The sequence below is a fragment of the Apodemus sylvaticus genome, chromosome 9 (assembly GCF_947179515.1).
Source record: "Apodemus sylvaticus chromosome 9, mApoSyl1.1, whole genome shotgun sequence".
Taxonomy (NCBI): domain Eukaryota; kingdom Metazoa; phylum Chordata; class Mammalia; order Rodentia; family Muridae; genus Apodemus; species Apodemus sylvaticus.
In genome coordinates, this window is record NC_067480.1 from 16,209,021 (window position 1) to 16,225,588 (window position 16,568).

Consider the following 16,568-nt stretch of genomic DNA (forward strand, 5'->3'; position numbering starts at 1 on the left):
TTAGTGGATTGCATTGATGGATTTCCATATGTTGAACTATCTCTGCATCTCTGGGATGGAGCCTACTTGATCATGTTGAATAATCATGTTGATGTGTTCTTGGATTCTGTTGACAAGAATTTTATTGAGTAATTTGCATCAGTATTTATAAAGGAAATTGTTCTGAAGTTCTTTCTTTGTTGGATCTTTGTGTGGTTTTGGTTATCAGTGTAATTGTGGCTTCATAGAATAAATTGGCTAGTGTTCCTTCTGTTTCTATTTTGTATAATAGTTTGAAGAATATTGGAATTAGGTCTTCTTTGAAGGTCTGATAGAATTCTGCATTAGAACCATCTAGTCCTGTGGTTTATTTATTTATTTTTTTCTGGTTGGTAAATTTTCAATGACTGCTTCTCTTTCTTTAGGGATTATGGGACTGTTTAGATTGTCTAGGTGATCCTGATTTAACTTTGATATTTGTTATTTGTATAGAAAATTGTTTATTTCATCCAGATTTTCCAGATGTCTTGAGTACAGGTTTTGGTAGTAGGATCTGATGATTTTTTTGAATTTCCTTAGTTTCTATTATATGTCCCTTTTCATTTCTGATTTTGTTAATTTGGATACTCTCTCTGTGCCCTCTGTTTCATCTGGCTAAGGGTTTGCCTATCTTGTTGATTTTTTAAAAGAACCAGCTCCTGGTTTTGTTGATTCTTTGTACAGTTCTTTTGTTTCTACTTGGTTGATTTCAGCCCTGAGTTTGATTATTTCCTGCTGTCTACTCTTCTTTTGTGTATTGGCTTCTTTTTGTTCTAGAGCTTTCAGGTGTGCTTTTAAGCTGCTAGTGTACGCACTCTCCAGTTTCTTTTTAGAGGCACTCAGAGCTATGAGTTTTCCTTTTAGTACTGCTTTCATTGTATCCCATAAGTTTGGGTATGTCGTGCTTTCATTTTCATTAAATTCTAAAGAGTCTTTGATTTCTTTCCTTATTTCAAATGTCATATTTAAGGATCTTGTGTTTAAACAACAGTTTAAATGATGGTATTATAATTCTGTTTAATCTCAACTTCACAGACTTGGTATACTTGGAAACCTTACAGCTCCATGCAATGAGCACTGTGGTTGTACGACTGATGAATACCGTCCTGTATGTGGAAGAGATGAGACCCAATATTTCTCATCATGCTTTGCAGGGTGCAGAGCTTTTAAAAGCCTAAGGAAGGAAAAGGTAGATTTTCTTATGCTTCTCCCTGTCCAGTAACATGCTCAATTTTTAGATGGTGACTAGATTTTACTCATAGCTCTCTAAAATTTTGCTTTTATATTTTCCTTACTTTTAATTTTACCAACATTCAAAGAAAACCTAATTTTTGTTTACTAAATTCCCTTTCAGCAGCATTCACTGAATTTTGATAACAATCTTTCACAAACCAAAGGGTTTCCCAGTGTTATCCTATGAGTCACCTTTCCTTCAAATGTGCCTTCTGTTGATATTCAAAACCCTACTCTATATTTTCTTTATATTTTTTATTTATGCTTCACAGCAACTCAGATTTGGACATGACTTTTTTAAAGTGGGGAGTTGTGAATCCAGTGCTCTCCCACTGAGCTACTTTCCACCTTTATATATATATATACCTTTCAAAAATACATCTGAAATTATAGAAAACTACAAGCTACAGTGAACCCATATGAATGAGAGAAATATGACTTGAAAATTGAATTTGCTAAAAGTTCATTACATATTTCATGGTAGTGACTTGAATCTTCTACTTCCAGGACTGCTACCACAGCCCAAAACTAATTCTTTTTTTCTTACTCCTTGTTCTGTTGTAGAGAGCCCTTGCTATACTACCACTTGTCTAAATTTGTGGGAATCTCTTATTTTGCTTTTGTGTGCATGCATTTTTGATGTACGTGTGTGTTTTTATGTGTGTGTGCACATGTGAAAAACACCTGTGCATGCAGGAAAGTATGTAATTCTACACAATATAAGAAATATTCAGGTAGAAATTAGGTAAATGAAGTACTGGTTAGAGGACAATGTCTGATGTCATTCATCAGGATCAGTCCATCTTGAGTTGTGAGGCAGGCTTTCACAGTCTTGGAACCTTCCCAACTAGGTTAGGGTACCTAGTACCAAATCCCCAGGGAACCACACATTTCTGGATCTTCAGCAGTGGCCTTATAAGCACACTACCATTACAGGATTTAATATGGGTATCATGAGAACCCCATTCTTAGTACCTCACAGAATTATCAGTCCTGCCCCTGGTTGTATGTTTCATAGCTGCTAAGTAGGTTTCCTCAGTTTTTACCATTTTATTGGAACAAAATATGGATCTAGGTACTAAAAATCTTGTCTTTCTTTTCCTCTGTCTCCTGATACTTGTGAAGAGAAGAGTAGTCAACAGAGTACTTACTGATTCTTAGACATTATATTAGCATGCCTAGTAGCATTTATGCTTTAATATCATAGCAAGGTTTTTAGCAAGCATTAGTATAAAATGTCATATACTATTTATAAAAATTCTTCTCCTAAACTGTTATGTATTAAAATATTATTTAAGTCTTTAAAATATTGGAGTAGTGTAAATGTAATTAAAAAGCACTATTTGTTATTGCTATTCAATATTAAATATTCAAATTCAAATTTGTTATTGTTAATCACCTAACATGTCTAACTTATTAATTAAATTTTATCATAAGTATGTTGATCTGGACATAATTTGAATCTGTGTCACCAAAATTTATGTATCAGAATATTGGTCCACAGTATGATGGGTATAGAATGTCATAGGTTCCTTTAAATATGAAGTCAGTTTGGAGGGCTGGGATAGTTTGTTGTTTTTTTATTTGTTTTGCTTTACTCTTTTTTAACTTTTTATTGATTCTTACCAGATTCACATCATGTGTCTCATGCCTATACATCTGCTTGTCCCTTATAATCTGCTCTGTGTCCTTGCAACCTTCACCCCCCCAAAATACAAAGCACACAAAATAATAAACCAAACAAAGCATAGCAAACATCTTTTTGTAGAAGATGAAGTTTGTCACAATGTGTCTCACTGTATACCCCTCTGTCCATCTTCTCTGAAAATGTTCTTTGCAATGAGTCATTGGTCTGGGTAAAGAACTCTGGCTTCTATCACATCATCAGTATAAGATACTCACTGGGACTCCTACGTGTTATCATTGTTGCCCTATATCATGTAAATCCTGCAGCTTTGGTTCAGCAGGACTGGCCCTTTGACATGGTCCCACAGTTCACACATGAGATAGATTTGGGTCCAGGCCAACACAAAGCTCTTGATTTGGGCCTAGGTCATAGATGATCTAGTCACCCTGTCAGCTCTCCCTTTTCCCCAGCACCAGGGCCAGTTCTCCAGTAATGCTCCAAACTAGCCCACCCAACTCCAGCATTGGCAAGATGAAGGCTCAGATCTTCTATACTCATGCCCTCAGGGATGGGTCACACAAACCCATGCCTCCATAGTCAACTCCACTGTGGTGCCCAGTCAAGGCAGGGGCCTCACTCCCTCAAATGCTTCAGCCAGGGAGAGGCTGTTCCAACTTACTCTTGGTGCTGGCTCACCACTACCTTTGCCATCAGGGCCAGATCCACTGTATTGCTCCAGCAAGCTCCAGGGTGTGCTTTTCTAAGAACTACATCTAATGAGAGGCCTGGTTACTCTCAGGACCTCAGACCAGCTCAGTTGACTACTGCAGGTGTCAAGGGGTCAAGGGAGGAAATCATCACCCCTGCACACATGCCCCCTCAGAGTAGATGAGTGGTCAGCCAGCTCCCATTAGCTATGCCCTTGAAGTCACCACACCTGAGAGTCCACCATCAGGGCCAGCTGTTCACTGAGAAGCAAAGGAGAATATCAGTATGGAGCTACTTTTCTATTTTGGAAATTGTGCTTAGGAACATTCAGCACAAGGAATTCTTTATGATCTTATATTTTTTACAAGGCACAATTAATTAATAATGCATATCAAGTATAAAAAGATTCCACAAAATGTCCACACAAGTTTATGATAGCATTTGATAATTTAAAGGGTAGAAATAAAATGTTTACAGTGAAGAGAATAACTGCCAGAGTTGTACAAAAGACAATTATCTGTGTTGGAAGTAATCTCTGTGAAGCAAGATTGACAAAACAAAGAGTATGTTCTGCTTGAAGAATTTCTCCATCATTTCTGAAATGTATTCCCTAGGCATGGGATGCTAGGCTGCATGTTCTTCCCCCCACCTCCCTGAGCAGTTTAAATATACAGATTCAGACTTTGTGTACTCTGACAAATACCTGAGAGAAGCTATTTTTCCTGCTTTCAACTGTTAATCCACTGTGGTTTGTTTTTATTAAGTCTGTGGAGAGTCAGTGATGTTGATCACAGCTCTCACATTAGGGCATTCAATGAGGAGAGGGGAAATGTGTATGTGTGTGTGGGGGGTGGGGGTGTGTGGTGTGCCTGGGCTAGCTGACATCTGGCACTTTTATTTCCTTCTAGCCACTTTGTATTAGACATAATGCTCACATTGAATTCCACAACTAATATCTGGAAATGACCGCATATATACGCAGTGCAGCCTGGTAATCAAAATTCACCACCATAGAACTGTATTATCTTGTCTGTTTGCAGACATTTGGAATTTTTTTTTTGTGCTTTCTGTAGAATCATGAATATAATTTCCATTTTATTGATTTTTGTTTGGATTCAACATATATCTTGATTCTGGATCAATATCAATCATTTATTACCATATCTCTACCTAGCAACTACCAATATACTTTTGAATTTGAATAATGTTGTTTATGATCCCACCAATTCTAAGTTTAGAACTCCAGACACAGCATGACTCAGTTGCAGAGACAGAAGTATGGGTTCAGGTTCAAGCTCTGGTCTGTCTAGAAACTATGAGAAGTAATGACTTGTAAATGCTTCTGATTTCTCTAAGCTTGAATGTAATAAAATCTGTCATTCTTTGCTAGCTTTACTTAGAGGCAGTTTTAGCTTATATAGAATACTTAATTCTTTAACATAGAAACCCCTTTGCTTCAAGGTCAGCAAAATTAACTTAAGTTGTCTGAGTTGAATGGAAAAATGCCTGGTACTGTTTGAAGCTCACCTAGTTAGTTGAGGTTCAGTCAAACTAGTCTTTTTACCCCTTCATTACACATGAAATATACTTTATAAGAGAATTAAAGGCCACAGATTCTTTCCCCTAGGTGTTGTGAAGTTATGTATAACTGAGGGAAGGAATCACCACAGCCATCTTGAACTGCTTCCTAGCACAGAGAGGAGGTAACAACTACCCTGTGCTCTACCTTTAATATTTCCTATAGGCTTCCAACTCTTTTACTTAAAGAAATATAGATTCTTTTCTCACAAAACAAACCCTGCTCATTTTCCTTTCCCTTCACTCCTCACAGTTCCCCTATTTCCCTCCTCCCCTAGATCCAATCCCATTCTGGTTCCTCTTTAGAAATGAGCAAAGAGACAACAGTCAAATAGGACAAAACAAGATAAGAAAGATGAAGCAAAAGCCCTCACATTGCAGCTGGACAAGAGAACTGAAGAGGAAGAGTCCCTAGAGCAGGGAAAAAATGTCAAAGATACACCACCTTCACTGTTATGAATCCCACGAATACACCAAGGTTGTCAAGCCATAACAAACACAGAGGACCTGGTACAGACCCATGCAGATTCCGTGCTTGCCACTGAAGTCTCTTTGAACCTGTATGAGCCCTGCATAGGTGATTCAGTGGTCCAAGTTTTCTCGTATCTTCTATCCCCTCAGACTACTGCTATTTAATCTCTCCCTATACTGCAGCATGTCCCTATATCCCAGTGGAGGAACAGAATGAGTGCTCCAATTTAGACTCTTTGTCCCACAGAATACCTGGCAGAGGTTCTCTGCCCTACTCCTATCTACTGATGGAGGGGGACTCTCTGATAACAGCTGGACAAGGCACCAAACTATGAGTAAGAATATCATTAAGAATCTTTTTTTTTTCCAGTCAGTCAGGTTTGGTTCTAGCCTAGGTCTCTGGGCTATCTAGTTGTGAGATAGGTGATATGAACAGCTCATTCAACCCCAAAAGGATTGTAACCCACATGTTGAAAAATTCTTGACAAGAAGTAGGGGTAAAGGATCTGGGCAGGTCCTTTCCATTCAAAGAGGTCTGTGGATGTTTTCCTTAGCAAAAGGACCACAGTGTTGGTTTTCAGAAAATGAACTTTTGTATTAGCATCAGCCTGGGATGCTTTGGGACTGTTGTGGAACTCTGTCAGCCAACAACTCAAATGACTGCAACCCAGTCTCACCACTGGCTACCTTGCCTGGCTATAGCCAAGTTCAGCTACGATATCCTCACTAGGGTCATCCTCATAGATTCCAAGATTCCTCCACTGGACTAGGTTTCCATAACACCACCAATGCTCCCCAATTCTAGATTTGTCTCCCCAAACTCTCTTCTTCCACTCCCTTTCCATCTGAATCCTCTTGCTTCTGTCTTGTCTACAGGCAGTCTACAAACAAAAAATTGTGTTTTTACTTTTCAAGGAGGTCAATGAATCTGCCCTAGAGTCCTAATTTTTATTTAAACTTTCAGGGTCTGTGAGTTGTAGCTTGATTATCATTTATTTAAAGAGAATATCCACTTATAAATCAGTATTTATCATGTTTCTCCATCTGGTATGGGTTACCTCACACAGTATTTTTTTTTCATTTCATGATGGCACCTTTTTAACAGCTGAGAAATACTCCATTGTGTAAATGTATCACATATTCTTCATTTTGTTGAGTAACATCTAGGCTAGTTGCTGTTTATGGTTATTATGTATAAACCCACAGTAAACATAGTTGAGCAATATTCCCTGTGGTAGGATGGAGCATCCTTTGTGTATTATGCCTTTTAGTGATTCTGACAGATTAAAAAATTTTTTTTCAAGACAGGGTTTCTCTGTGTAGTCCTGGCTGTCCTGGAACTCACTCTGTAGATCAGGCTGGCCTTGAACTCAGAAATCCACCTGCCCCTGCCTCCCCAGTGCTGGGATTAAAGGTGTGCAGCACCACTACCTGGCCTGACAGATGAAATTTAAGAATTGTTTTGATATGCATTTCCCTGATGGCAAAGGATGTTGAACATTTCTTTATGTGTATCTCAGCCATTTGAGATTCCTTTATTGAAAATTCTGTTTAGATCTGTACACCATTTTTAATTGGATTATTTTGGTTTCTGTACCTAATTGTTTGAGTTGCTTATGCATTTTGAATAGTAGAACTTTACTGGATGTGGCATTCAAAATATCTCTTTCAATTCTGTAAGCTGCTTCTCTTTGGTTTCCTTTTTGTTACAGAAATGTTTTAGTTACATGAGGATCCATTTATTAACTGAAGATCTTAGTGACTATACTATCATTGTTCTGTTCAGAAAGTTGTCTCCCATGTCAATGCATTCAAAGATGTTCCACTTTTCTCTTCTATCAGATGTAATGTGTCTCATTTTATGTAGATAGCTCTTTGATCCACTTGGACTGATCATTGATGATACTTTAACTTTATAGTGTATATTTCTGGATTCTTTATCAAAAATTAGGTTTTTATTGACAAATGGGACCTCATAAAATTACAAAGTTTCTGTAAGGCAAAGGATACCATCAAGAGGACAAATCGGCAACCAACAAATTGGGAAAAGATCTTCACCAATCCTACATCAGATAGAGGGCTAATATCCAATATATATAAAGAACTCAAGAAGTTAGACTCCAGAAAACCAAACAACCCTATTAAAAAATGGGGTACAGAGTTAAACAAAGAATTCTCACCTGAAGAACTTCGGATGGCGGAGAAGCATCTTAAAAAATGCTCAACTTCATTAGTCATTAGGGAAATGCAAATCAAAACAACCCTAAGATTTCATCTTACACCAGTCAGAATGGCTAAGATTAAAAATTCAGGAGACAGCAGGTGTTGGAGAGGGTGTGGAGAAAGAGGAACACTCCTCCACTGCTGGTGGGGTTACAAATTGGTACAACCACTCTGGAAAGCAGTCTGGCGGTTCATCCGTAAACTGGGCACCTCACTTCCAGAAGATCCTGCTATACCACTCCTGGGCATATACCCAGAAGACTCCCCACCATGTAATAAGGATACATGTTCTGTTTTGAATTCAAGTCTGAGTCTTCAATTTGATTTCATTGATCAATGTGTCTTTCTTATACCAAAAACATGCAGTTTTTATTTTTACAGCTGTATAGTACAATTTAAAATCAGGTGTAGAAATACTGGCAGTAGTTCTTTTATTTCTCAGAACTATTATAGCTATATCATGCTGTTGTATTTCCATATGAAGTTGAGAACTGTTTTTCCCAGCTCTATAAATAATTTTGTTAGACATTTGGTGGGGATTTGCATTGAATATGTAGATTTCTTTTGGTTGAGTTGCCATTTTTTACTATGTTATTTCTACTCATTTGTGAGCATGGAAGATTTTTTTATCCTCTAATATTTTCATCAATTTCTTTCTTAAAACTTTGAAATTCTTAGCATACAAGCATTTCACTGGCTTGGTTAGAGTTACATCAAGACATGTTATAGTATTTGTGGCTATTGTAAGTTGTTGACTCCCTGGTTTTCTTCTCAGCCCATTTGTCAGTTTGAACATTGGAGAGCTCTTCTTTCAGAATGTTGGATTTTGTCATGTATTTTAGGTATCTAATGAGATAATCTTGTGTAATTTTCTTTCATTTTGTTTATATATTGATTACATTTTGAAATACCAATTGAAATTCCCAATTTTTATATGTCTAACCATACTTACAACTCTGGGATGAAGGCTAGCTAATCATATAGTTGATCTTTTTAATGTGTTCTTGAGTTTAGTTTGCAAGTATTTTGCTGAGTACTTTTTTTGTCTGTTTGCATAAGGAAAATTGATGTCTAATTTTCTTTCTTTTTTGAGTCTTTATTTGGTTTGGTATCATGGTAACTCTAGACTCAAAGAAATGAATTTGGCTGCATTTCTTCTGTTTCCCTTTTGTGCAATAATTTGTAGAGTGTGGTAGTTTATTCTTCTTTGAAAGTCTTGTAGAATTCTTCACTAAATATAAATGTCCCTTTTTTTTATGGGTTGGGAAAATCTCAGTGAGTGTTCATTCTCACTAGGAATTAGAGGGGTTATAGGTCTTGTGTGTGTATGTGTGCTTGTGTGTGGGTAAGCTTGTGCTCATGTGTGCTTTTGTGTGTGTGCTTCTCCCCAGTGCTTGGATTACAATTGCTTTTCAATGCTGTTTTAAAATTTGATCTCTGATACAATGCTTCTACTCTTCTTAGTAAAAATCAATTCCATTCATGATTATATGCAAAACAAAGTTTTAGCATAATTATACAATCTTTCATAGTCAGATTAATGCCCGTACTTAAAATCTCAGATAAAATATAATTAATTAATAAAATGAATAATTTTATTACAGTTAATTCCCTTTAATGTATATTGGCATCCATAATAATGAAACTTACATAAGTGACTAATATTTCTAAAATTTGTATACCTCTGCCTTATTTACAATTGTATACCCACAAACACCTACATGTAACTCACTGGTAAGTATACTATCTCAGATTTTTCAAATAATTTTCAATTTTTAAGTAATGCACAGCAGCTTTAGCATGACAGTATTTATTAAAACTAGGCATTTTAAGTTCAGTGTGCTGGCATATGCCTTATTTCCAGTACTCTGTATGCAGAGTCTGAGAGACAACTGTGAGATCCAGGCTATGTAGTAGAACCTTCTTAAAGGAATACTGAGAACAAGAAAATAGACTTCTCCATGAAGAGCACACCAAAATGGTTATCCAATACCAAATAGTCAGCCCCCAAACTGTACAGATAAGGAATATTATACAAACTATACAAGTTGCATTTACATACACACACACACACACACACACACACACACACACACACACATATATATATATATATATATACATGTGAATATACATATATGTATATACATATATATACATATGTGTGTGTAACCATATATAAAACAGAGAGGCTTCTAATTTGAAATAAGGAAATAAGAAAGGCTTTGAGAAGAAAAAAGAAAGGGGAAATTAGATGAATGCATTTTAATATCACCAAATAAAAAGTATAGAAGCAATAGGAAACAAAACCCTGGGAAATGTCTCTTGAATATTAATTCATTTTTTACTGTCATAATAGTAAAGCTATTATGTGCTGGCTTTTTCTGAAATACTATTTTTATTTTCAATATTAATAGACATACTACAATTGTTCTTGCATTAAAGAAGGATTGACAACTGCTGATATTGATGGTCAATATATTGATGCTGTTTCTGGAACATGTGATACCAAATGCCTTACATTACCTTTGTTTTTTGCATTTTACTTTACTGCAACCATTTATTCTAATCTCTGTAGTATACCAGCCTTCTTGATTATCATGCAGTAAGTATGTAATTTTTATAATTATCAAGAAGTTAGCACATAAGAATAATACATTTAGAAATACTTCAAATTATTACAGCAAATGATTTTCTGTGATTTATTGTAATAAATATAAATAGAAAATATTTATATTGTTAAAATTTATATACATACATAATTTTTCCTTTTACTTATTTTACTTAGTCATTTTTCTGTAGTACATATAAATGCTACATTTATTCTCACTTTAATTTAAAATGCAACCAGTTATTATACATAAGTATACTGTAGCTGCCTTTATGTATACTTATTATACATAAGTATACATAAGTATACTAAATACAAGTATACTTGTATTTAACTATAATTCTACATTAACAGCAGAGTCATGAGAAAGCATAAGTGTCAATAACAAGGGACCTCAGTAACTTTTACAATGTCAATTTAATAAAATGACCCAATATTTGCCATTCATGTGTTTGTGCAGAATTTAGACCCTAAATCCGACAGAGGGCTAATATCTAATATATACAAAGAACTCAAGAAAGTAGAACCCCATTAAAAACTTTGAATACCCAGGACATAATCCACAAATTAAATGATGTCCAAAAAGAATGGAGGAGTGGCCCCTGGTTCTGGAAAGACTCAGTGCAAGAGTATAGGGGAATTCCAGAACAGGGAAATGGGAAGGGGTGGATGGAAGAAGAGGGGGACGGAAGAGGGTTTATGGGACTTGCGGGGAGTGGGGACCCAGAAAAGGGGAAATCATTTGAAATGTAAATAAAAATATATCAATTAAAAAAATGCAACCAGTTTTGGAATTGAATATATTGCTCTTTAACTATATAGCAAATATAGCTATCTATGCACCAGGAACAACAACTTTAAAAGAAACCTTATATTTACCTTGTAGAATATACATGAGGAATCTATAATCAAGAAAATTTTAAATTGTCACCATAGATGTGAGTGTAAATTTGACTTATTAGTAATTGTATTTAACTATAATTCTACATTAACAGCAGAGTCATGAGAAAGCATAAGTGTCAATAACAAGGGACCTCAGTAACTTTTACAATGTCAATTTAATAAAATGACCCAATATTTGCCATTCATGTGTTTGTCCAGAATATGTTGAGCCCCTCTGTACTCCTGGGTGGATAGCTACCTTCCTGTGCCACTTGGAGATGGTGTGCTGTGGCAGAGGATGATCCCAAGCCAGGGACAGAAACCAGAAGGCTTCTGCCAGAAGGTTCCTCTGAGCTGCAGGGCAGGTCTCACCTGTGTTGTCTGCTCTGTGCTGCTAGGTGGATCGGGAAAATAATTCTAAACAATAAAAGAACTTCTGGAGAAATCCATCCCTGACCTCAAACTGTACTACAAAGCAATAGTGATAAAACCTGCATGGGATCAGTACTCAGACAGACGGGTTGATCAGTGGATTAGAATGGAGGATTCTGAAATAACTCACATCCTTGTGGACACATTATCTCTGACAAAGAAGACAAAAATATACAACATATACAACAGACAAAAGAAAACATCTTCAGTAAATGGCAGTTATCTAACTGGTAGCTTCTATGTAGAAAAAAATGAAACTGATCCATGTTTGTCACCTTGTACAGTTCACAAGAGGAATACCAGGATAGGGAAGCAGGGGTGGGTTGAAGGGGATGATTTTCAGGGGAGGGGGGGAACCAGGAAAGGGGACACCATTTGATGTGTTAATAAAGAATATACGTAATTAAAAAAAGACATAATTAAGAGACCCCCCCAAAGAAAAGATGTCAATTTAAAATACAGATTCACATTATTTTTTTCTCAAACAAATACTTGATTTAATTAATAAGAAATACAGTGGAAGAGTGGAAGTTAGAGCTGAAAAAGCTAATACCACCAAAAGAAGACATAACGAGTCACCTAACCTGGGGCCACGGGGGCTTCAGAGACTGAAACACTAGCCAAAGATGATGTAGAGGCTGCTACATTTATAGCAGATGTGAAGCTCTTGGTCTTTTTGTGTATCTCCTAAGAAGTGGAGCAAAGTCTCTGACTAGGGTCCATGCCATTGGATCACCTTTCTCTATCCAGACAGCCTAGTTGTTACCTCATTGAGAGACAATGTGCTTAGGCCTACAGTGACGAGATGTTACAGAGTATAGTGGTACACAAGACATCTCCTCTATCTCTGAGAAGATGAGAACAGGGAAGCAGAAGGGTAAGAGTGGGTCTGTGAGGAGAGGAGGGATGGGGAGTATCTGTATTCAGTGGGCACTGAATAAATTTTTAAAAAACTGTATATCATTCTATTGTAAAAGAATTAAAAGGAACTAAACCTCTTCACTTTTACTCATAAATGTCTATAATAAATTTTAGATTTTTCTTTTTGTCTTTTCTTCCAAACAAGCCTTTTCTGCCTTTAATGCTGTATTTCTGTGTATGGCTTGATAAATTAGACTGATTTGCCTCAGTGGGAGTTGGGGGGGGGGTGTAAGTGCCTCCTCTTTTGAATGATGCAAAATTATTTTTTTAAATTTCTTTTAATTTGGGATTGTGAATATAATAAGGGTACCACATGAAAGGGGAAACTCAGAAATTAGGATGATTCAAGTAAAATTGAATAAAGTTGCAACCAAATGTAGGATGGGTGTAAGGAATGCCATTCTGTCATATGGTATGCACCCACCATGCTCTGCAGGGAATAAGAGTGAGAACTCTTGTAAGGAAGACAACCTTCTGTGGAACTCACTCATACCAAGTAACCAGGGGGAGGAGCCTGAAGGTAAAGTGTGGACTTACGCTGTCTCCTTCATTCAAAGAATGGAGCCAATCCATATAGTTAGAACCCAATCAAAGACTAGAATGTTAAGTGTAGACTTACTAGTACAGTTTATGAGGTGTAGAATCTACCAGAAGCAGCAACCTAGGAAAATGCAGAGTGAACTTGACAATGCTGAAATGGAATCTAAGCAATACCACACCTGGCAGATGGAGGAAAGTAAATGGGAGAGCTAGACAGAGCTGAGTTGTTTCAGAAAAAAGGTGGCTTAGGCAGATTTAATTCATAAAGTTCTTTCCCATGAAAATAGTTACAGGGTTTGAGTTTTTGGTCGTCATGTTAAATAATGCAGAAATGGATAGATATACTCTGTGTCCACAGACAAAATTGAACTTTTGTCAACCAGCTAAATATTTGTGGTATAAATTAAGCATAACATATACATTTAAAAACATAAACCTAAAATGTATCATTCACAGGTAATATCATTGCTATTTATTTTCAGAAGTGTACCAACCAGTTGGACTTCAATGAGCATGGGTGTGGCATTTACAATTTGGAGATTCGTTGGTATGTGTTTTCAGCTATATTCAATGTACAAAATTGTTTAGCTTTGATATGTAAATTTTCACATATATTTAAACTTCAATCAATAATAATGTTAAGTGATACAAAACTGAATATGAGAGTACTATGAAATATTTAGGAGCTAAGTAAATACAGAGAGAAATTAAGTAAATGAAAGCCATCCAGTTAAACAAAGTATGCATCAGTTATAGTGTGTTAGATGAAGCCTTGTATTTGGAGCTGAAGTAATGTCATCATCACACACAAATTATACTGATAGGTTATAGAAAACATCCACATATTCTAAGTAATATTATACTTGTTGTATGCTTGTGGGTTCCCATAAGAAATTTGTCCTGTGAAATATTTGCCCTAATCATAGTTTTTGGCCATATTTATAGTAGTACACATAAATTTTCTCCTGTAGAATAATTCATTAAGAGAGGGGTTGTTTGTCATGTAAATGGTCTTGCTACTATTGCACCATGGGCACTACCTGCATGAAAGCTTCGTGCTGTTGTTGGGTCCGGCCATGGACAATACCCTACTTTTCTTCATCAGACTGGATAGCTCGCCCAACTCTCTGAGTGCTAGTCAGCAGAGATTTTTCAGGGTTTTCTCTGTATCTTGTAACTAAAGTGTGTGATATCTTCAGTAATCTGGTCTTATTATTTGGATCTGGTGGTACTATTATCAATGGACTTAGATTGTATTGTTTCAAGTGTCTTTACAGTCTCCCTGACCAATAACCAAGAGATAGAAAAGTATTTGACCCTGAGATTTTTGACTTATATTATTGTCTTCATGGAGAGTATTATTTACAAATGTCAGATACATCTGATCAAACACTGAAAAAATTCTTACCATATGAACCTGTTATACCATTCCTGGGCATTTAACCAAAGGAATTGATATCTTATTACATAATACTACCATATTCATTCTCACTGATTTTATATTGCATTATAGCTAGGAATGGAGGCAACTTATATGGTTAGCTGTTGTATTCTGTAGCTGCCAGCAACTACTACCAACTGGGTTGCTGGAACAGAATCTGAGGGATAGATGGGGAAGAGGCGAAAAGAATGAAGCCAGGATGTTAGTTCACTGATCAAGGCCCCAACTTTAATCGAGGTCAGAGGTCAGACCTTTTAACAGTTTGGGCAACCCCCTCCCCCCAGACTCTGGGCTGAGTTCCAGGGAAGTCTTCTGGTGGTCCTTGGCTCTACTGTTCAGGCAGCTGGGTGGGTCACCTGATTAACTCAGGAATTCGTAGACCTGAGGAACAATGAACTTAATCTTCACTCTGAGCTTCTCCACCCTAGGTGGAGCAGGTGCTCAAAGTAAGCTGGGAGAAGTTCACCTTGACCAATGTCAAGTACACTCTGAGGACTCCACCCTAGGATAAAAATTCCTGCTGTAACCTACTTCCCTATTATGCCCTAACATCAGATTCCTTCCTGGAGCCCTTGTCCTTTGCCATGGTCAAGTTTCTACCATGTGGCATGACACCCCAATATGGCTCTGTACAGTCAGCAGCTCTTAAATGAATCCCAATAATGCATACATATACACAGTATAACATATACATAGTATAACTTTGCTTACCAGTAATAAAAATGTGACATTGAGAAACTTTCATAAAAATGGATATATCCAAAAGGAATTATATTTAGTGAGGTCACTCATGTCTAATCATATAATTCTAATTGTTCCTTTTCATATGTGGATCTTAGCTTCTGATCATTTGTAGGTTTAAGCCAAAGTCCATGCTGAAACTGGAAATGGCCCATTGTTTGATAGGAAGCATTTTGGGAAGAGGTATGACAGAATATAGGTGAGATGAAAGTAGAGAGTAGAGAGGGAGAATGTAGGGAAGAGAAGGGTTCAGGCAGGGAGTGAAATAATAGAGCAGCAAAAGAAGGGCCAGGGAAGCCAAAGAGAAAATGAAGTCTTCATGAATAACTTACATGGGCAACAGTGGTCTTGCAGCGTGAGTAAAAGTGTATAAACGAGAATGATTAAAACTCATGTGTTATGAAACCATAAATGGAAATACTGGGTGCTGTGGTTTAAAGCAGATGGGCATGAGATGAAGGGAGGAGAAATAGAGGATGAATCAACCAAAACTAAGAATGATATAAGATTGATGAAATCTCACTAGCTTTTAAGCTAAATAAAAAATAAAATATATGAATAGAAAGTGTGTTTTAAGTTAATTGATAGCAACACAGTGAACCCATATCTCTGTGTGTGTATGTATGTGTGTGTGTGTGTGTGTATTTTGAGAAATTATTTTTATACTGTTTTTTTTATGAAGTACTTCTAATGCTTGACTATTTTATAGGAGCTATCATTGGACCATTAGGTTTAGAAGCAACATCAGATTTTACTTGCAATTTCTGGAACATTAATGAATGTGGAGAGAAAGTACGATGTTGGATCTACAATGAGGGAAATTTGGTCTACACATTTAAGACAATATGTAAGTGATGTGGATTGTATAAACTTAAGTTGAGTTTTGAATTTTCAACTGTTTATTCAAGGTAATAACTATGAATAAGTACTTTGATAATTAAAGGCTTACATAATTATGTAGGAAATATTTTATAAACTTGTATTACATAATTTATGTAAATGCTTATATTTTTCTGTTAAGTGGATTCTAGATTTCTGTGTTATACTTTAAGAAAGGGTAATCATGAGTATAATTTCAATGTGTTGACTATTTTGTATATGTATACAGCCAACTTAAATTTTCCTGTTGAGTTTTTAAAAGT

General features: G+C 36.3%; 1 protein-coding gene across 1 annotated transcript in view; it reads left to right on the forward strand.

Annotated features, from left to right (window-relative positions):
* LOC127692775 (solute carrier organic anion transporter family member 6C1-like) overlaps nucleotides 1–16,568 on the forward strand; it is a 149,529-nt gene that overhangs the window by 50,535 nt on the left and 82,426 nt on the right. The window contains exons 9-12 of the mRNA XM_052193371.1: nucleotides 1,054–1,207; nucleotides 10,276–10,463; nucleotides 13,727–13,791; nucleotides 16,136–16,273. Coding sequence (XP_052049331.1) covers nucleotides 1,054–1,207; nucleotides 10,276–10,463; nucleotides 13,727–13,791; nucleotides 16,136–16,273 — 545 coding nt within the window. The remainder of the gene's footprint in view (nucleotides 1–1,053; nucleotides 1,208–10,275; nucleotides 10,464–13,726; nucleotides 13,792–16,135; nucleotides 16,274–16,568) is intronic.